Below are 23299 nucleotides of genomic sequence, written 5' to 3' on the forward strand. Positions count from 1 at the left end.
AAGCATTTTAAGATAAGGGAAGAAAGTGGGTTGCTTTTATTATACACAAAATCTTGATTATATGTTGTTCAATCTATGCAAGGATTCTTTTTATATACACTCTAATGAAATTTATATTTTAAAATGGTAAGGATATATTTTTTAATCTAAATAAATTTTAAATTTGAGTCTTATTATAATAAAAAAATAGATAAAAGAATTGCTGAACAAAAATGTTTTCTTCAAAGAAAAAGGAGAAGAAAATCTGATCTTGGGTACAATCATTTTATCTTCCTTTACAAAAAAGGAACAGATATAATAAAAAGAATGCATCAAATAATGTGCCAAAGGTTAGTAGCAATGGCAATATTCTAGGACAAGCAAATGCATCAAATAATGTGCCAAACTTTGGTAGCAATGGCAGTAGCATATTCTAGCAAAAGCTAATGGACTCAAATAAGGCTTAAAAAGAAAAAAAGAGAATGCAAATGGTGTGCTGGTATTTGCAATCCTGGACCATCTTTCCATTCACCACCACTTTATAGCTCTTATAGGGCCAATTCCAGTAACTAGATTCATCCATGTGTTCCCATCTCTTTGACCCACTTCATTGTCCTGCACCAACAACAAAATAATAATAATAATTAAAATAGATAACAAAAATAAAACACTTTATGCACTTTTTCTAGATATGAATAAGCTAAAAAATTAAGTGTCTGTTCATGTCGAATTACTCTCTTTTCTTTTTCTCTGTCTTGGATGTCTATAAATTTTCTGAAATTAAAGAAATAAAAGAATCATGGGTGATGCTTAAATAACCCAAATTATAATAAAAAAATTATAAATAAAAAATATTTCAACTTTAATTCAGCTAAACAATTTTTAAAAATCATTTCTGCATTCTATTTCCCTAAAAAAAAAAAAATGGTCTAGCCTCAATTCATGTAATTTCAATTAATAACTTGGATTCAGTCATTAGAAAAGAATGGTGGAGATATTCACACAATAAGAATAAATTGTAGCCTAGCTAGAGGAGGATGACAAGAGAAATTATTGCCACTAAAGAAACCAATTGATAGTACCCACTTATTTGTGTCTTCCAATTACTTCTTCTTCATCTTCTTCTTTCTTTCTCTTTTTCTTTCTTTCCTTTATGGTGGTTCAAGTAATAGTCTATTGCTCATCATAGATATAAGATTCTTGTTTCTTGATAATCATGTATTATAGTAGTTACCGGAGTGCAATGCCAAAAAGGGTTTTCTTTTCTTGAAAAATGTTCTTGGTTGGATGCTTTGAATCAGTAGCCATGTCTTAACAATAGAATTGTTTTTGAAAGAATATTGGGTAAGTGTCACAAGTAGATTTTCCACTAGCCAAGTGGGTATATGACATGTTGCCTGTCTTTGTCATAAAGGTCTTCTCTTCTCATTCTCACACTGGGTGGCCATAATTTTTTTGAGTAGTTGAAAGCCATCTATCTATAGCTTAGATATAGTAGTAAGGATATGCATTGGGCTCCACAAGAGTTATTTTCTTGTTTTGTGTTCTCTATATGTGTAGTCCTTTAGTGTAGTTCTTGGGTCAACTTCTAGTTTTGTGGCTTAAACCATGTGTTTAATTAATTTCCAATGGTAGATTCAGTTCAATGACTTACATTCAAATTTTTATTTTTTTTGCATATTTTCTGAACTTTTTTATTCTTATTTAAAAGTTCTATATTTAAAAAAAATAATAAGTCACACTAAAATGCAATCAATACTTTTTTTAATGCATAATTTATTTATATATGTTGTGCTTACCAAATCTGAAATTGATTGAAAGACTATTGATTTTTCATTATAAATATTAAAGAGCATGGGACATTGCATGTATGATTATGTAATTACAAGTTATCCTATTGAAATCCTATTCAAATTTCAGCATAAAAAAGTGCAAAATATGTCTGATCACATGATGACTGATTTCATAACATGAATATGATCAGCAGATTGTATGCTTAAAACTATTCCACAACATGAACAATAATAATGAAATCCTACTCTTTTTTTCTTCTTCTGAATTTGGCGAGTTTCAACTTTTGTAATTTATTTCCTTTTATCACTAAACTAAGTTACCTAATTAATAATTTAACACTTTATTACTAGATTTTTATATTGAATAACTTCAACATATTATATATACATATAACTAGAATTAAAAGAATTGATATACTAAATTTAAAATTAAAACAACATCATTAATGATAAGTTTAGTGATAATGATATTGGTGAACTTTGATAACCCATTATGCACATAGCTCCAGTTAGTAGTAAACAACTTTAAGTAACAAGTTTTGAATAGAATCTCTAATACTAAAGGAAAGAAAAAATTGAATTAAAGAAAGAAAAAATATTAAAAACAAAAGATTATTCAAAAATAATAATAATAACAACAATGAAGGGACACATCAAGCATTATGAACCCTAGAGAAAGGCCAATTGCATACCAATTGCCCTCCATTAGAAAATAATTTGTGGGGGTCAAAAATGCATGAGCCATCCATTTTGGGAAGGGACAAACAGCCCAACACAAAGTGATGTAAGTTTGACAAGTAAACTCTCCTTGTGTGTATATTCTCTTTTGATAATCCTATATGTAATTTTAAATTGCCATTGCATGACAATGATGACATATATTTCTATAAACATGATTACCTTAAAATTTTAGAAAATTTTTGCACCACAAATCCTTGGCCAAGTATAATCATTGCCAAATTATTCAAAAATTATATTATACATAAATATAATAAAAAAAATTATTTTATTTTATTGAGCTTTTTAATTTTTATTTTATTTCATTGAACTTATATTGATTAAAAACTTTTATATCCTTAATCAAAATAAATAAAAATTTATAAAAATTCAATAAAATAAATAAGAATTTTATAAAATATATGTGAAAAGTCTTTAATCCAAAAAATAAGAATATGAAAACTTAGTACTTAATGAAATGAAATAAAAATTTAAACTAACAAAGTAATAGGCTTTATAGGCTTAATAATGAGTTTTGGGTATGATAAAAGAAATTTACTATGATAGAGATGGCACCTTATAAACAAAATTTTGCTGAGTCACTGGTAGGTGTAGAGTAGAAATTGTTTTTATCAATCAATTTTCTATATGGTAAATTCAATATATTCACAATTTCAGTGATACCAATTAAAATAATTTGACTAAATTATTGAGAATTTTCAAATTTCTTAAACCAAATTTCAAAAGAGAGAAAAATTATATGTAGAATTTGTCTGGATTGTATTACAGTAAATTAATAGAAATAATAATAAAACAGAAAACTTAACTTAGGAGTATAGAATTGTTATCCACACCGAAATTATCTTTTGAATGTGGAAAATATTCATTTATAGTTTGAATTTTTTTGAATTTGACTATGTTGAAATTATCTTTTAGTACAGCCGGAGATCTCATTACTTATTCATATCAAGACCATTACCGAATCATCTGTGTTGTATCAAAATTGAAGAATCAAACTAAAACCGATAGCAAAATATTATATATTTTATATATAATTATAAATAAGTCAAGATCTATAATTGAGACCTAATTCAAGTGGCAATAGTGTTAGCTTTTAGGAGTGAGAGGTCTCGAGTTCGAATCCTATCCTCCATATTATGTGAGTTTTTACCTTTATGGGAGTGTAAATGGATGACTAGTACTGTTGTGTAGTCCATAGCCTGTTGGACTTCTAATGAATAAAAAAAAAATGTGAGTTTTTGCCTTTACGAGAGTGTAAAGAGATGACTAGTACTGTTGTGTAGTCCATATCCTGTTGGACCTCTAATGAATAAAAAAAAAAGGGATAAGTACATAAAAGTACCACTATATGGTTTCATCATTTTACAACTTTCAGTAATAAAAATTATAAGTTTACTAAACAAAATTCAATAAATCTAAAATTATAAACCCTAAGTGTATATTCTAATTTTAAAATATTCATCTCTATTGAAAGGTGACCATATAATATATAATTTTTCATGGAAAACATAAAGATTTTTATTGGCTTGTGACCTTATATTGATCTAGTGCTCTAAATTTTTATTACTTCATTTCATACTGAACTATTATGTTAGACTGAAACTTTTAATTCGAACTATTATAAAAAATTAAGACGGTTCGGAACAAAAATTTATATGTTATGTTATGTATATGAAAATCTAATTTTGAAACTTTTAAAGTTCAGTACAATTATTGAGATTTTTTAATTTCCGAATATTACTGAATGGTGGTTACTCCAATTCTGAAGCTATGAGAAGGCTCTATTCTTTGTTTTCGCCCTCTTTTCACTTAAAACACTTAAATCATGGAATCTCTTTTATTAGTGCAAATATTATTGAAAAGTGCTATTTATATATAATATGAGGGAATATGACTAAATCTAATTTACAGTTTGGTCCCATTAACAATTCAGAAAGCTGCAAAAGTTAAAAAGATCTCTCTCTCTCTCTCTCTCTCTCTCTCTCTCTAGTAAGACATCTCAGTTTTTAAATCTAGGGCTTTCTTTTGGGTGGCTGTTGGTGGCTTAAGCCACTGACGGCCTCCCTTGTGGTCTCTATGGCTTTTTCTGGTTTTTAATCAATTTTTCCTTTTCTGTTCGGTTTGTTTCAATAATGGACTTCTTGTACGTTTAAATTTGGGCTTTAAGCCCAGTTCTTTAGATTTAATGGGTAGATACCGGTATTCTTATAATAATTCTTTTATAAATGACACCAAAACATAAAATAATTATAAAAATATCAGCAAAAATTTCTAACATAAAAATATCTAAAAATATAATTTATTTATAAAAATATTTCAAAATGAAATTTTATTTACAAAAATACTCGATTTGGTTTTTTCATACGAAAATATATATGTTGGATATACTTTAAAGAAAAAAAATATATATTCAATATACTTTTGATAGATAATAAATTTAAATGATATTAATTTTTATAAAATATTATTGCGTTTAATAAATGAATAGATTTAAAGTGTGTTTTCTAATTTAAAGATTTAAAAACGTGTTGCAAATATCAAAAGAATTAGATAAATTACTACAAAGTAAAAAAATATATGGTCAGTATATATTTAAAAAGTATATGTCTGATATACATTTAACGTAATAACAGTAAAAAGATATATATTTAATTAAAAATAGTATACATTAAATATATGATAGGTATTTCAACTTTTTTCAAATAAAATAAAATGTAAACTAAAAAAAAAATAAAAAAAGGTATACGTTTGTCAAATAATAATATATTTTGAATATTTGAAACTTTTTAAAATGAAACAAAATTCAATTTAAAATGTTCAACAGCATATATTTACTAAAATATGATATTTATAGCATCTAAAACTAATTTTGGAAAAATAAAAAAAAATAAAAAAGTAAAGAATGAACACTTCTCAAAACAGTAAGAAGTATTTCGAAAAAAAAAAAAAAGTTTTTATAATTGTTAAAGAAAAGATAAATGGTGAGATTTTCTCATTTTAATACCCTTTCTTAAGCCCCTGTATGGTTTAGGCCCATCCTCTGTACCCAAGCTCCTGTAGTATTATTTTTTCGGCATTTATTTTGTTTGAAAATATTTTAAAATTAATAAAGAAAAATAGATAAAAATTATTTTTACTGTATAAATTTTTAAAAAAAATATTAATTTTTAACTTTTTAAATTTATGATGTAATTAATTGTTTTACGCTTTTTCAATATTTTACTAAAAAACGAGAGAAAATTTAACAAACAATTCAGACTATATTTTTTATATTTTAACTTCTTAAAAATAAATAGAAATATCATAAATTGAATAAGAGTATTTTTTATATTTTTTTTTATCTTTTAATAATTCAAAAGAAAGAAAGCTACTCTTTACGCAATTTAGGTCTTCTAGTAATAATAAAAATATCAAATATATATATATACATACTTTTTATTCTTATTGTATTAAAATATGATTGTTTAATTTTTTATTTTCAAATTACTGTTTTAATTGATTTTTTATTTTCTTTTATAAAACGACAGAAAGCAATTGAAAAAAATAAAAAATAATTAAAAAACAATCACACCGTAAATTTAAAAAAAATTTAAAAAAATAAAATTTTTTGAAAAAATATTTCTCAGTAAACTAAAATTCTTTTTGGTTGATTTTAGGGGATTATGGAAAAGTTCCCAATATAATACCATTATAATGGTAATTACAATTCTTTTAGGCAATCTTTTCCCTGATCAAGCTATGTGTTGAGAGTAATGAATGTCGAACAATATTTTTTTTTTCTGGCAATGTTTTTCCTGATCATTCTAATTGCAAGGGAACCTGCCTTTTTGCTTCAGAGGGCTCCCCTTCATTAAGCTTCAATATATCAGCAGAAGAATATATCTTCTTTTTCTTTCTTCTAACTGATAGCATTCTTCAGTCTCCACAATGCTCTCTGCATTCTCATCGTACTAGCGGTATGAGCAAATATTCGGCATAAAATAGCTGCGAAACAAAAAGGGGGATTTAGATGACTTTGAAAATGGTTCATTAACTTCAAACAAGCAGAATTACTACTTGCTACTTACCGAACAGTTCAGGTATTGCTAACCCGGAAAGTTCGTGCGTTCTCTTGTGAATACTAAGTCAATGCGAATCATAAACCAAGAGACATAACTCTTACTGACCTTTCTTTTAAACAGTATTAATCTTTTAATGATTTCTTTTGCAGCAAAATTAAAAATACTACTAACCACTAGGTTGTGGCCTTGTGGCCAGCCTCTCCAAGAGGCTGGGTTTCCCCATTGCATTGGTAAAAGGAAAGGAAAAGAAAAGAAAATTAAATGATTAAAATAATGAAAGTAACGATAAGAAAAATATTTGCTGTCCGGATTTTTGTTTGAACTGGCGCCAGCTCCAGTGGAGAAGGAAAGCATGATTTAGCAACTTTAGATTCTTCAATTCATTTTTCATCAAACAAGAAATGAAAAGAAACAGAAACATTAATATGCTCAAAGGATCAAAATGGCAATTTTCACAAAACTAGAATTCCCTGGGTGGATAAATAATTGATGCAAGTATGGTAATCCAAGTGAGATTCAAGGTGACCAAAATTTGCATAGGAGTGCATTACCTGCCATTCCAACAGATTATCAATCCAATTAAATTTATTTGATATGTTATCTTCAGTTTCCATTTTAACATATTCTTCAATAAGCACTGTTAATCTGTTGAGGCAGAAAGTTGGTTACCTTCCAAATGAACATGTAGCAGGAAGTTATTGCAGCTTTGCTCTTAAGATCAACAGATTTGGCACGGTTCCACAGCATCGAAGCCAAGATGACATGCCCCAGAACCTAAATTAATGCAATACAAGTTTCATATTATAAAACGGGCAACAGTGAGTATCAAGTAATAGCTTCATTCACCCAATGTAATTATACATGCATCTGCAAAATTTTCCTATACTATTTTGTAAGATGTTTGACATCTATCTCATTTCCTTGCAAGGCTACGATAAAGACATGAATTACTGACCCAACAGCTAGAAGTGGGGGTGGGCCTTCTCCACGTGACCAAAAAATCAACCATTAGGTATTAGCAGTAACTCATTTAAACTCTCATAAGCACAACATCACTTTCCAACGTGAGATAGGGTGTTACATAACGGGTTTATATAATGTTTATTTAATTTATGAGTCACGTGAGAAGTACAGTCATTAAGAAAAACTAGTATGCACACACTGTTAAAAGTTGTGTGTATATTTACAAAAATTAAAAGGATTACCTATACTTGCAAAATTCATCAAGGATTTTGGACTTTTTACTACTTTTCTTTTAAATATTTCAAACCCTAAATAGCGAAGAAAACATATGCTGTTAGATAAATTGGCAAAAACAAACTTTATATATGCATAAAAATCAAATCTGCAAGGCCAAAAGTGTGAGCTGCAGGTTAAGAAACAAGAACAGATTACCGTGATACACTTGCTCCAGGTGTAAGAAGATGCTGCTCCAACTAAAATAGCAACACCATAAGCAATTTCAAGCAGAGAAATACAAATCCAGAAAACCTGCATATTGGGCACAACAAGTCAAATGATATCACCAAACTAGAGCTTAAAGAAGTTTGCTAGAGAATGTCGATATATTGAAAACTAACCCGCTCCTGGCCCAAGCGCACAGTAAAGGATCGGATACCAAATATCTTATCACCTTCAATATCAGGTATATCCTACACAACATACAGATGATAGGAAAAGCATTAATTATGCAAGGAGCCAAGTGTCAAAATTTTCCTCCTTTAATGCCCTTATATATTGTAGAAATAAGAGAGTTTACTATTTACCTTGAATAATGCTATAACAACTGAGAAGAAGCTCATAAATGCAGTAGCAAAAATTAGAGGCCTGGAAAAGACAGCAGGTCTTCTATACACATGGATCTGGATATTATCAGCACATTAGTATTTAAGCACCTAGAAGTGCCAGACAATATAATGACACACAAATGTGTCTAGTGTTTATGTATGCAAGGCGTTATTTTGGTTGAAATAAAGAAGCACCTGCATATGGAGATAAAAGGCGAGTTGAACAATCACTGCCCGAACAGCTAAGATGCACATTGCTGCAACAAATGCAAATCTTTTCCATCTGAATAGTGGCAACTGAAATGACAAAACATTTACAAAGACTATGAGCTAACAAACAAACCATGTAATATGTCATCATGTCATTCTGCTTACACTCAAAAAGAACAGCTAAATATTTTCTTCCCTTCCTTTAGTCATCAACAATGATGAAGAAAGAGATGTGATCATAATTTTGTCTTCAATGATGATCTTAGGTCATCTTACCAAGTTTCTGTTAGAAACTTAGAATAGATTCACAATCATAAATACATGAAAACCAACTTCACACATGTATCACATGCCATTGATGAATATTGTAGTTATACAAAAGAAAAGAATGCAATTCTTCTCAACTATTACGAGTTTTGCATCCAAAAGCTTTTCTTTTTAGTTTTTATTTTACTTTATTTTATATGTCCTTATCAGTAAAAAAGCATGTATTTAATGTTATGTACTTAAATAGGAAGACATCTTAATATAAGCCAAAAATATATGAAGAAGCTTCAAAAGAACAAAACTATTTATCATACATAAATCACATAAAGAAAAGATATTATTTAATATTTCTCCTATCCAATAATAACAAATACTTAATGTGTTGTATCTTTTGAAAATAAAGCAATCTCCAAAGAGAAATACGTTTTCTTTCCCTGTAAGCCATCCCAAAAGCAATGTAAAGCCCATCATGCATTCTGCATTGGAGTTGTACTATATGATCAACTCCCAAGTAATTAACTGATTTGCCTCAAAGGACCAAATAAACATTAGTATAATTGGCCTTCTTATAATTAATATATTTAGTGGATCAAAAGATTATTAAATATTAGAAGTTTTTATTTATTAATTCACAAAGAATGAAAACTATAAAATAGTATAAGACATATTCAAAGTAAATTACATACATAAACTTAAAATCAATAAATTACTTTAAAAAAAAATTTAAAAAATTATTATCAAAAAGTACTTAGTTTTCAATCTAACAAGTGATTGCCATGAACAATCATGCTCTAAAACAATTCCATAATAACTTCACTTTCCTTTAGTAAAAATATAATTTTCATTTTGCATTATAAAAAGCTTTCTTTATACTTAATAATTTCTAAAAATCACATATTTGGTGACTTTTAAAATCTCAAATTTATTACCAATAATAAGCACTAAAATAGCAAACACTAACACTAATTTATTGAGAAATTCATTTTATTTACAAATGAATTCATATATTATCTGTGTGAAATAATAACTATAGAACTCACTTCAAATCAAATTAATATTGTATTGGAATAATTTACAATAAGGGAAAAAAAATTTCATAGAGACCGAAGATATGAGAGAAAAATAGGAGAGAAAATTAAATGAAATTAGTGTAATGCAATATATTACCTTACTAATACGGTCATTAGAAATTCTACTTGCTTCATTAGAATTTAGTTTAGTTGTCATAAATTTTATTGACTTAATGAGTTAGAATTCTAAATGAACTTTTATTTCAACTAAATACATAAATTGTGGATTTTGGAAATGAATTCCACAAAATTGTTCATTTCAACCAAATACAATATAAGGAAAATGATAAATAGATAATTAGCATTTTTCTTCTAAATATTCTCTCTAATAATTAATAATTACATAGTTTTTTCAAATTTTATTTATTATTGAACAATAGAATTATTAATTATGTAAATGATGAATGAAGTTGGTTTTTCAAAAATTAATTAATTAATAAGATTATTAATTTATTTAATACTAAATATAAGAGGGTCAATTATACAAGCAAAAATCATAAGCCATGAATCATAAGCAAAACTCTATCAGATGATAGTTCTTTTTTACTCTTCCCTCTTTTCAACCAAAAGAAGAGCTTCATGTTAACATTGTATAGTCAAACCTCTGCAGAACTATACTGCACAAGTTAGCCTACTGGTCAAAAGTTGGGTCTCACATATGTGATAGAGGTGCACCCGAAAATCAAGTGTAGTTAGTGCAATTATAGGCTCAGCTGACATGTGTGGTATACAAGCAGCTGCAATTATAGCATGTTCACCATGTGCCTTGTATTGAATGACAAAGTAGGCACTCAGGATTTCTATCATTCCCAAAAGGGATAGAGAGAGATAGAAAGAAATTAGGGACCTTTTTGTTTTAGTTTCTATCTAATGGAAGACCTTACTAATCCTTGACACACTTCACAAAGTATAATACTATAGGATTTTAACTATACTATCTCTAACCCACAACAGCAACTTGATGATGAGAGAAGAAAATAGAGCTGGCAAGTTTTGACACGCCATAGCAAGAATGCAATACTGAGAAAAAGAACAAACTTTTATTCTCATGCAGAATAAGCTCAACTATGCTAGTAAGCTGCTACATGCAGCCGTATGAAGTTAAGTATTCTAGCGAACCTAACCAACATATTTCTCGACTTTTAGAGATTACATTAACAAATTGTTGAGGCAAAAATGATAAATGTCATTTATGTATATTCTACATGTATTTCAAAAAGTCATTTTTTGCTTTAAAAACTGCTTAAGGCTTGAGAAAAACCTGTAAACTTACATTGACTGAATATGCCGTTCCAAGGATAAAACTGATAAAAAGAGCCCAAAACAATGGCCATGAACCAACAATCCATCCAAGCCAAAAACTCTGTAAAGAAAGGAAATAATCAGTATTGTTTTAATAGGAGTTGCCAATCTAGATGAAACAAATTGGATATTCTAACATGTGTACAAGGAATGTATACCTACCAATAAATTCACTTCTACTCATATTTTTGTTGCAATAAGTTAATAACTAAAAAAAGATCTTGAAAATTTGGCTGCTTTTCAGTATTGGAAAATTTTTAATATTTCTCAATATAAGCACCAATATTTGCTGCATCATTAGATTCCACACATACTACTACCAAGCTGTTCACGAAAAATGTGGTTGTTAATGCGAATACCATGGGGAATGGGATAAATGAATGTATATAGAGAGCAGAGATGACACTGCAATTGCTATACTATTGATAGTTCATCAACTGAAATGACAAAATAAAAAACATTGGCTGAAATTGAAAAGCAAAACAAAGTACAAAATGTTGCTTCTTCTTTCCAGATTTAGCCTTATTGCAAAGGAAATTGTTAAACTTTAAAAGAATATTACACCTTATATTTCCCTAAGACAAATAAAAGCTATATGAGCAAGCCACCTGATCTGGGATTTTCTAGGCTAGCTCATACTACAAACTAAAAAGAAAAAGAAAAAGGCTTGTTGTACTGTATAAATGAGATAAACAGGATACTTGATATGAAGAAAGACACAGCATCTTTGCACATCTTTGATCAACGTAACAGCAGAGCATCTTTCACATGTTTACAGCCCTTACTTTATTTGGCTGTCATTGAATGTTTTATGCAATATATGCAGATACTCCACAATCATAACACATTATTGTGCAAAGTAAGAAAGGAACTGATAAGGGCACAGTAGAAAGAGCAAGAAAGGAAATGATAAGGGCAAGTAAAATGAGGAACAGATGTACTATGTGATTCGCCCCTTTTTTAATTTAACCACCACAAGTAATATTATAAAGTATTTACTCATTTTGTTAGTGAAGTTCTTGCATATAACAAAGGAAAAACAAAACTATTACTTGACAAGAATAAGGAACTAGAACAATGCGCCACTGCCATGAATGCATCCTAAGCTGCCAAGAAATGTATTCCTAGAAGTAGATACCATTATGGAGAAAGATGTAACAATCATGACACCCATGCCCACGGAATACTCTCCGGATGCCAATGGAAGATATGGCTTGTTAACCTGCAAGAAAACAAGAAGCAGACTTTTATCATTAGAAAATCCAGATAAGAATATCTATTTATCAATTAATAATCTGATATTTGTTCCATCTATTAAAGCACAGGTAGTTGAGAGGTATTTCCCATTACAACACTTCAACATGAGTTGGCAAGCCAGAACCAATGCAGCGACAGGAATCCACCATCTTAGTTTTCTCTAACTATAAGATAAAAAGAAAATGCTAGAAATAAAATTAGATGAGGCATCTAGACTATTCAGTTTAAGAAAAATGTCTATTGAGTGATCCCAGTATGAAGAACCAAGTAACAGATCCTCACAGCAATGATGCCCTGTATGTCCAGGTATTAGTTTAAAGCCATTGAGCAATAAAGGAGGCAATTAAGCTTTTAAAATGCAACGACACCTTGTCTATTTCAATGTCAGTTAACTGATTTAAACCAACAATATAGATGTTCATCATGAGAGCAGCAGCCACAGCCTGAAATACAAAATATTTAAATGATAAGGATATATTCATCAAACATGTGCATGAGCTCTATATATTGACTTGGGTCATTTGTTCTCATTACCTCCAACACCCCTGTTAAGAATAATGGAGAAAGATCTGAGAGTTTCTGGATTGCAAGGAGAGAAACTGATATGATGCTGAGAGCCTGTTTACAGAAAGGTAACATGAGATTTAGCTCTTTTATTTTATTATTATTATGTATATCTCCCTCTTATATCTTTCTAATGGAATTAAAGAACAACTGGCAGATCCACATGACTAATATTGAACTTAACTGTGCCTATAACAGTGTGAGGACGTGAAAATCTGTAAAAAGCATCTAATGAATCGAGAATTGGTATTGAAGTTTTCTTCGGAATATAAGCTTCAGGCTCGGATTGAAGAGGCTGTTCAGAGGCAGCATGTGCCAAGAAACTGGCATCATTTTTCCTGTAAATGGTAGATCTTTCTGCACTATGTCTAAGATGATGTTTCACATAATGATGCTGAGATTTCACAACATTATGTCTTTCTAGGATGGTCCATGCTCTGCACCTGGAAACTTCAAATGCTGCTATAGGACCTGTTTTGCAGCAATCAGAATGATAACATATTGTCATCAATGGAGAGAAAAAGGCATGCTATTAAATAAAAGTATAAATATAAAATATAATTAAAATCAGACACCAACGAGACAAAAAAGTTGCTGAACTAGCATAATTCACTTCCTAAAAGAAATAGTCCAACTTTTTTCCTACAAATTACATATCTAAAGAAGCTATTCTAGTGAATTCCACAGATGTACAGCATAATATTAAGTTAAGCATCGCATACCAATCCCATTAACATTTTGCGCAACATCATTGAATATAGGATCCAAAAAATTCTCAAAGAAACCTTATTAACATGGCCCATGAGAACGTTTTACATTTAATCCTCCCCATTTCTAACAGCAATTGCAGCAAACTTAACACATCAAAAAATAAATAAATAAATAATAAGTAGATAGAACATACTTGGAGAATGTACCACTTTGAAACTGTTACTCCTCCGACAACAATTCCCACCTGTTATCACATAAAGACATTAAAATGACCCAAATTAAAGTACCCAACAACTTCTTTCTTTTTATTTTGTTTTATGAAAGAAGGAAATGAACAGAAAGTCATACCAAAAGTAGGAAAAGATCCAAGAAACAGAGACTCCATAGCTACTAACTCCAACTTTTCAATTAATTGCAATTTCGGCTCATTAACAGTCCTAAAAACTACAGCTGCTACTCTCTATCAATTAGAGGGGGGAAAACCAAAAATAAGTAGTCTTCAAAGGAAAAATCAATTAAACCTAAAGCATCTTTGCCAAACTGGTGTGATAGCTTGAGAAATGCATTTTGGCAAGTAGTGGAAGTTTTGCTATGACTCCCTGGCCCATCGTTCTGTTCTTTTGCACACGCGGACTGAAGAGTGCGCAGATACTCATGCTCCACATGCACAACGGAAAACATGTACAGTGAATGGAATCGGCTAAAATGTCAATTTGCCCCCTGAAATTGGAGTCAACGGGCAATTTATCCAGATTTTGTTTCTCTGGCTAATTTGAATTAAACCCATAAAAAAATTCATTTTACTTTTTTCTATATTTCTTTCTAAATAAAATAAATTATTTTATATTAAACTAATTAAATAATACTTTATATTAAAAAATTTAGCTAAATAATATTTTACTAGAATCATATAAAACTACCTTTTACAAAAATTAAAGTAAAGTATTTCAATCTCAAATTTTAATTATACTTTTTTCTTATGTTTTACTAAAATTATTTTAGCAATATTTGATTTTATTTTTTAATCAAAATAATCGAATAATGTTTCAGTCTCAGAATTCTAATTTTTAAAACTTGATCTAGTGAAGATATTGTATATGACTTAACATTGTTAAAATTACTTAATTCATTTTGATAAAACTTAGTTGAGATATTTTATCATAATTTTAATATTTTTTATTTAAAATTCTATTTAGTTTTTATAAATTAAAAAAAAATTACTATAAATTATAATTGTTAATTATCTTAATTGGTAATTATTAGTTTTCATTACATGCTATAGCTTATATAAATTAAATAATTTTGATATAATTTAATTAAAAATACTTTTATAGAGTTTAATATTTATTGTAGTTCAAGAACAAATTGAGCTCTTGTTGTGAATTCAGGACTTTGGTTGATGTAAATTGGTGAGTTTTGACAAAATTTTGAATAAATTAGATAAAATATTAAAATATGAATAAATTGGTCATGATTTCTAAATTTAGGGCTTAATTTTATCGCAAGGAATCTTTATCTAATTTCTTCCGTTGCTGTTTTTAATAGATAAATATATTTTTTTGTTTTACATATAGAATATTATTATTATTATTATTATATATATAAAAGCATATATATTCGTCTACAAATCATAATTTGAGTCTTTTTCATATGTGGGTTCAACTGACCCAATTCGTCACATGATCAATGGCCACTCTTAATTCTGAATGGACCTCTCAACTTTTTTGGGAAATAGTCACTTCCCACATCTGAATTCTTATTTGTTATTTTTATCCACTTTAACTAGCTTTCTTTTTTTATCACATAAATATTCATTTATTGTTGATGAAAACACATATAATATAAGTGCACTGCCATAACATAACTAATAACGTGTTAATAGGGGGTTGCAAAATAAGCCACAATATAAAAATACAAGCCTAAATTCTTAAACTAACATTGAAATAAATCTTGAATTGAATTTAGTATTTAGATCATTATTAAAGTTAATATTATTCTTAAAATTCATTCTTTGCATTTATTGGACAATCTTTAGCTATTGATAGAGCTAATTATTATTTAATTGAAATATAAAACATAAATCTAATTTGGCTAGCTTAAGGTAGTGTCCATTAAAATTATGGGCCTAGCCCTTCTTAATTTTTATACGAGAGACATATAGTGTAGATACAAATAGTAAGTAGCTTATACCTCACTTAAAATACTCTTTTTATCAGATTTAACCACATGTCACCAAGATTAACAATCCACTCACGATTACTATAAATATTCCAAAATGTTCTTAAGAAAAGGAATTTTTTACTCATTTTACAATTATTAGACATTTGAGAGCTCTCTTTCTAGCTTTCTCTCTTTAAGCCATATTAGCCTAAGTTTTCTCGTGAACTTAGGAACTCTTGGTTTTGATCTTGATAATCAAACGATTAGTACTAATTATATATTTTAAGTGTCTTTTTTTTAGGCTTTTCTTTACTTAATGATCAAAACCTTGATTTCATTTTTGTCTTCTAAATTGCTACCGCTATAAAAGAATCAGATCGCAAAATTCAAATATCTCATAGCTGTCAGCACTCATTTTTCGAATTTAGATATCGAGAAAATTATGAAAAATTTGATGATTAAAGTTACTCCCTTTCTCGAGTCTCGAAAGATTGAGGACTGGCGAATCCTAGTTAAGATTGAGAATAATTGAACCAAAATTGCTTTTCCATAATCAATTTGGACTCAATTTGCAGAAAAAATCAAGTTTGAGGGTGAAACAATAGTTTTTATAAGTTCAAAGACTAAAATGTAAAAAACTTCAAAACTTTTTTCTCTTTAAGCCAATCGGCTTAGTATAGAGCCGAATCGACTCTGTGTAGAGCCGATCTATAGTCTCGATTGGCTTGTTTTCGGAAATTCGATGCTGTTTTACATGTATTTTAATCTAAAACGCCAAAATTTATAAAAAAAGGCTTCTATAAGATATTTAGTTTATTGGGGTTTTAAAGATTTTATTTTAAAAGATTTGATATTATTCATTTTTTTTGATATTAACCTATATTTAAAGGATTAAATGATCTGATAAAGAAAAATAATCATTTCTTTTTAAATTTAAAAATCAAAGTTTATCTGTTCTTCTAGGGTTTCCTAAAACACTATTGCTACAAATAGAAAAATGATCGGATTGGCTACAAACTGCACTTCATTTATTAAGTTTTTAAGTAACTAAGGAGGGAATCACTAAGTAAGAACAGAAATCAGGAAAGTTTTTTTTTAAGAACGATAAAAGATTTCTCTTTACTAGAAACACACAATCAAGCCCAAGCAACACTGGATTCTTATATGATCTTTGATTCCACCATCTCATCATCTCTAAAGACTCGAAGATCAATACTATGTAACAAACTGAGGGTTCTTCAAATCTTGCATCATCAGTATCTCCCTCTCCTTTACTGGTTCTTTAATTTTGTAATTTTAGAAACATGATTAGGATGCTTTTTTATTGTTTTGTATGATTTACATGATTAGATTTAGATTTTTTTTTTTGTTATGAATCAACATGCTTATGTTATGTTGGATTTTAAATATGACAATATATTGGATTTTGAATATGATTATTGGAATGATAAGGGTAACATATTAGATTTATATTTTTCCCATATAATTATGTGATCGCATCAATTTTCAAGGTTACATATTCAAAATCTAGAATCTATTATGTAGACTTTTTGTCTTTTGTCAATTTGTCTTTTTTTTTTTTTATGTTTGCATTATTTTTATGCCCTTTATTTTAGTTTTTCAAGTTTTTAATTATATTTTTATCTTATGTGCATGTTAAATTGACTTCTGGGCGAGAGGATTAAAGAAATATGCAAAACCAACCTTGACCAAGCCCTAGAGCCGGTCAGCTCTTCACCAACTTTGCCATATCTTCGAATTTTATGCAATTTGTTTCGCATTTTTATACATTGTAACTTAATTTTATTTTTCTCTTGATTTTTAGTTGTATGAGGGTTACAATAGCTAGATTTAATTTTTTTAACACTTTATTTTTGCTTTTATTTTGGATGAATTCTAATTATCTACTATCTAATTGCCTAATTAAAACTGGACATATAGACATTAGACTTTAAAATTGGACATGGTATGAAATTGTAGTACATTAAGTTAAAAGATGGTAAATTGGGCCTAAACTAAAATATATATAGACTTAGTGGGTCTTTGCCATACTTTTAAATAACTGATGGATCATATTAGTATAAGATTATTCAATTGGGCCCGAATATAAAAAGTAGTCCATATATGTTTAAAGGCTGGTGATTAAGTGCATAACTTGTAATTGGGCTAAATTGGATGGATATTTATACATAATTGGAGAGCTAATTAGGTTTAAACATCAAAATGGAAACTAGGCTTAATAAAATGGGCGAGACTTAGGTGGACTTCACATGTTGTAATGATTTTTGTAGATAAATAATTCTCGTGTTTATAGAGAATTGCCCGTTAAATAATAAAATTAAAGACAAGATACACAAATAAGGAAGTTAGTTTTTGAATCCATCTCTAGATGCGGCGAAACTTCCTTATGGAATCGAGAAAAGCCACTCAATTAGTAAAAGTGTCCTAATAAATTACCTGGGTGGCTACTCTAAAATCTCTGTGCAAGTCTTTATGATTAGTTAGGGTATTCCTTTAGGTTGCAAAAGCTTGCAGTGTCGTAGTCACTAAAGACACTTGAGTGTATGCCCAAAACTGCTACCCATAGTGACGACTCCGCTGGGGATAAAAGAAGTTGATTCTATTGTATCTTTGTCTTTTATTTTATTATTTAACGAGTGATTCTTGCATCATTTGCTCCATTCAAATCTTGAAATTATGACACTAGCTAACCACCACTCACAAGTCATGAATGAGTTTCCTTCGTTGCATAGACCCTTGAGTGGGAGATGAGCCAAGGAAGGACACTTTTTACCTGTGGGAGTCTTTTATCCTTACCTAAGACTCAGCTCATGGTAATGACAGTAGCAATCTCCTTTAGGAAGCATATTACTTGCTATATGAGATATTCTCCTTATATAAGTATTTAAGCCCACATATTGAAAGGCCCTAGCCCCAAATTGTGGTAACAAGCCCTAGGAAATATGGAGGTTTTATCCTTATATTGAAAAATATCACCTTATTTGCTTTAATATGCTTTGAGAGCATATGACATGCACGCCGGGCCTACTATCTCATGTTAATAGAAAGCCCAAGCCTATAATCCTAGGAGAGAAAGACTCATCATGAACCGTATGCGGGAGTAATAAGGTTGGGAGGATGTTATGTAGTAACTTATAAAATATTTTGTGTTTGCTAACCCTTTTCTTTGTCTTTGTCTTTGTCCATTACACATGCATGACATGTATTTCATGCATCATAATAATACCTTATTTTTAGCCGTATAGACTCTCCTTTGGGTTGGAAAAGATAAGATAGTGAAAGTATGGAGAGGGTTCCAATATTGTTGAGATTTCGGTCCATGCTAGAGTACCTAGAAAGACTAAGACATCAAGCTTCAATGACTGAAGTTGAAACTGCACCAGAGATGGCGAATGAGAAAGCTAATGAGTAAGACATCGAGATCCTCAAGAATATTACCATAGATAATCTGAGGGGTGTGATCCAGGAGGAGCTCTAAAAACTTTTGGCTGGGATGGCCACAAATCAAGCCTCACCTGCTGCACCAATTGCACTAGTTGCCCCTGCAGCAGTTAATCCTCCTATTGTTGTCGATCCGATTGTAATCGCCTCTTAAACTACTGCCACAACCATTGCTAATGCTAATGCTAAGACCCTGCTAGGACAAGAGTGCCCTAAAATTTCTAAAATCTTGATGAATTCATGTTAGACTATGCCTAAAAGGAAGTTGCCCTTGCTATTAATGAAGTTGCAAGTGGATTAAGTGTTCGGCTTGACAAGATGCAAGCTATATTAGAAATCAAATGATTATACCTGATATATAATTTCAAAGAGGTGGTTTTGACGGGTGAAGACAAGCTACCTATGAAGTTCAAGATGCTTGAGATGAGCAAGTTCAATAGGACTAGTATCTGAAAGTTCATCTAAAGCAATATGTTGCTATTATAGGAACTACTCAGCTAAGTAGGATCCAAGTTGTAAAGCTATTTGTATTATCCTTGGAAGGACCTATTATAAACTAGTATCATGGGCTGGAAAAATTTGTTAAAGCTCAATAGTGAGAATTATGTAATTCTTTTATCAAGGAATACAATTATAACACTCATTTAGAGGTGTCAATAAAGGAACTTGAGTCCATCAAGTAAAAAACCAAATGAGTTCTTCTCTTATTTCTTGACCAGGTAGAGGAATAAAGCTGGATTAATGAAGAACAAGCCCTTAGAAAAGGACCAAGTTCATATGGCGGCCCAAAATATTCTTCCAGGATGGGTCGAGAGGCTTCATATGATGAACTCGAAGATCTTTATGGATTTATATGATGACAGTCTTCAAGTTGAAGAGTTAGAGAATGACAAGAGAAATAACGTGCGAATAAGCAAGATAAAGAACTATCAGGCTTGAGGGAGCAAAACCCTTGACGTGAATATTGTCCAGCGACCGAAGAAGTTCTCCAACTTCAAGCAGCCTCTCTCGAAGATTTTTGAGAGGTTAGTGCAAAATACTCCAACCCACTTAATCCCAATGCATTCGGCTATAAATCCAACACTTATTGTAAATTCCACCGAGCATCTAGTCACTACACAGGCAACTACATCCAGCTTAAGCATGACATTTAAGACCTCATTGATGTCGAAAAGTTGACCGAAACCCTCTACCAAACTATAGTAATAAATTGCCCCCAAACCAAGTGTCCATAATCACCCTCGATTTTGGTGAAAAAGAAGTCATGGACTCTTTCCAAGACATATCCTAACCTAAGCCAGAGTAGAGTTAGAGCCAAAAAGCCTACAAAGAACCTTCACCGAGCTAGGAGCACCATTATTTTCGTGTTCCAACATCCATTAAGGAGTAGAAAACTCAAGCCCCTATCACCAAACAATTGTCTTAGCCCTCACAATGGTTTATAAGTATCATTAGGCTTTTGTGCATGTGACAGATCAATGTAATCATCTCAAGCATAAGATTCAGGACCTCATAGATTATGAGAGATGGAAAATGGAGCAACTTCCTTAGTATGAATATGAAGACCTGCTAGGGCAGCCCTTGAAAAAAATTTGATTTCAAAGTTTGTTACTGAGACCTCCTTCAGTTGACATTCAGATTAAAGATATTATGCCGAGTGATTGAGATCAGATGGCGATGATCAAGCAATTAATGAATCTTGCTTTCTACAGGTGTGGAAAGACGATGAAAAGAAATCAGTATTGGCTATAAACATTTGGTACAGCTTTAGGGATGAGTGCAAAGTCCAAGATAATGGCGTAAAAGATATTTAGGCGGACGATGACTTTGATAAAAACGTTAAGTTGGAGGGTAAAGGTAAGGACACAAAGGTACAATAGCTGAAACAAGTTGAGAAAGCGCTAGAAGAAGACGACAAGGGACTGTTGGAACAGTTAAAAAAAAATAAAAAGATAGCCGACATTTGGGAGCTGTTTATGCATTCACTAGACTATAAGAAGGCTCTAATCCATGCCTTATCTAGCATCATCATAAGCACAACAGCTACCCTCGAGCAAAATGATCAAAATGGTAACTGACAAAACCATCAGGATGATCACTTTTTCAGACGATAATATACCATTAGAGGGAAGAGACCACACAAGTGCTCTCTATATTGCAGCAAAGGTAAAAAGAAAGGGGACCCCACGTGTGATGGTAGATAATGGATTAGTCATCAATGTCTGTCCTTCTCACATACTCCCTAAATTAGGGAGAGTTTTGAAAGACCTAAAAGAGATGTGGAATGGACGTTTTCAGCACTAGTAAAAATAGGTCCAATTGAATCATAGGTCGAATTCACTATCCTGGACATCCTATTAACCTTCACTTTGTTATTGGGTAAGTCATGGTTTTATGCCTTTGGAAGAGTCCCTTCCATTGTGCACTAGAAGGTCAAGTTCCCTCACGAGGATGAGATAATCACATTAATGCTGAAGGTGGTAAGGTCATCTCAGCCATTCAGGAAGCTATATAGAAGCCTCGATTGGATTCCAAGTTTGTTGTCCTCTACGAGGACTATATGGATCTTAAAGTGGTCAGCATGTTCAAGAAAATGGACTTAATGCTTAAAATGGGGATGAAGAAGAATCAACAGAGTATTGCAAAACTGTTGGACTTTAAGAGGCAAAAGACCCGACATAAACTAGGTTACCATGAAAAAAAAGATGAGAGCAAACCGAAGGATAAGACTCTAAAATATATTTTTGTCCAAAAGTATAAGCCTTACTCTAGGGAATCCAAACATGTTGACAAAGATTACCACTTTTTAATTAGAGATTTCAATAAATGGCTAGGATCGATGGGATCAAATCTAACAGTTGTAAGCTATAATACATATTGTAAATTTGAGCTTTGACTAAGTTTGAAAATTATCAATTGATCTTCGGTTAGGGTTAGAACTTACAAATATATATCATTAACAAGCAATTTTACTCCCAAAAATATGCAGTTAGTATTATTTTAATATTTGATAAAATAATTCTAAAATTAAAATTTTGTCAAAAAATAATAAATTATTAAAATTTATTATCAAGTAATTAAATAATATATAATATTGTTAAGATTTTATATTATCAATCTGAAAACCTAAGTTATAAATTGTCTACGAATCATAAAAATAATATTAATAGGAGTAAAAAAAATAAAATTTATTTATTGAATATTAAACAGAAAAAAGGTATGGAAAATTAGGAAAGAAAAGATTGACATTTGATTTCTAATTTCAAGAATCCAGCCTATTCTTATTTGATGAATAATATGAATATAAATATTAAAAAAATGGTAATAGGTTATCATATAGTTTGCTATTTAATTTGCATCTTAAGAAAAAAAAAGTTTATTTTACATAATTTAAAACTTATGATGTGTCTAAATTACTACTTGCAAGTGCACAAATTATTCTTATAGTAAAACGATAAATTTACCACGAGGTCGATCTCTCGAGGAACTACAAGGCCACTTATTATATAGATTAATTATCAATACAATATAATAAAACTAAATCTAAACACTCTAAACCAATATTTGAGAGACTAATATTCATAAAGTAAAGTATAATAAACTATAAAATAAATATGCAATAATATGATGTATGAAAATTATATACTAAAGACAGTATTTAGCCTAGCCATTTACTTAGTAATCCCCTTATTTTACTTTAAGTCTATATCTAATGAATGAGATGGTGATGTGCTTTTTCCTTTAATTACTCAAGCTAATGATGTAACTAAAGTTTCTTCTACCAACATAGATTGAGACAAAGATGGTGTCTCTAATATATTCACCCTAAATATTTTTATAACAATTATTATTATTGAATTAATATGATGGTTAACTAACAATAATAATTGAAACTAATAAAGATATGAAGGTAAAGAAATCACTCATTAAATAAATAA

At 30.0% G+C, this 23299-nt stretch overlaps 1 protein-coding gene and 1 long non-coding RNA gene across 3 annotated transcripts; both read right to left on the reverse strand.

Moving 5' to 3' along the window:
• Window positions 1-203: 203 nt before the first annotated feature.
• Window positions 204-1249, reverse strand: LOC125369499. Its single transcript, XR_007215215.1, has 2 exons — window positions 1066-1249; window positions 204-594 (listed from the first exon to the last, which is right to left on the reverse strand). It is a non-coding gene; the product is annotated as an uncharacterized LOC125369499 (long non-coding RNA).
• Window positions 1250-6136: 4887 nt separating this feature from the next.
• LOC8287864 (homogentisate phytyltransferase 1, chloroplastic) lies at window positions 6137-14397 on the reverse strand. Of its 2 annotated transcripts, XR_007215183.1 has the most exons (14): window positions 14088-14397; window positions 13933-13983; window positions 13213-13499; window positions 12999-13082; window positions 12833-12907; window positions 12346-12429; window positions 11179-11268; window positions 8554-8655; window positions 8338-8433; window positions 8152-8223; window positions 7967-8062; window positions 7777-7842; window positions 7241-7345; window positions 6137-6494 (listed from the first exon to the last, which is right to left on the reverse strand). XR_007215183.1 is itself a non-coding variant. In XM_015728091.3 (13 exons), the coding sequence occupies exons 1-13, from the start codon at window positions 14122-14124 to the stop codon at window positions 6453-6455; spliced, it is 1221 nt and encodes a 406-aa protein (XP_015583577.2). In that variant the 5' UTR covers window positions 14125-14390; the 3' UTR covers window positions 6137-6452. The 2 variants fall into 2 exon arrangements, 1 of the variants encoding a protein (XP_015583577.2); XM_015728091.3 differs by lacking the exon at window positions 7777-7842 and having other exon boundaries at window positions 14088-14390.
• Window positions 14398-23299: the final 8902 nt, after the last annotated feature.

The sequence above is a fragment of the Ricinus communis genome, chromosome 3 (assembly GCF_019578655.1).
Source record: "Ricinus communis isolate WT05 ecotype wild-type chromosome 3, ASM1957865v1, whole genome shotgun sequence".
NCBI classification, from domain to species: domain Eukaryota; kingdom Viridiplantae; phylum Streptophyta; class Magnoliopsida; order Malpighiales; family Euphorbiaceae; genus Ricinus; species Ricinus communis.

Excerpts from the sequence above, each read along its gene's own strand:
- LOC8287864 (XM_015728091.3), bottom strand. The coding sequence starts at position 14,124 with ATGGAGTCTCTGTTTCTTGGATCTTTTCCTACTTTTG. Across the intron at positions 12,430-12,832 it reads CTGACATTGAAATAGACAAG|GTTAACAAGCCATATCTTCC; the intron begins GTGTCGTTGCAT and ends GTTTTCTTGCAG. Across the intron at positions 6,495-7,240 it reads GCTACATGTTCATTTGGAAG|CTATTTTATGCCGAATATTT; the intron begins GTAACCAACTTT and ends TTTGTTTCGCAG.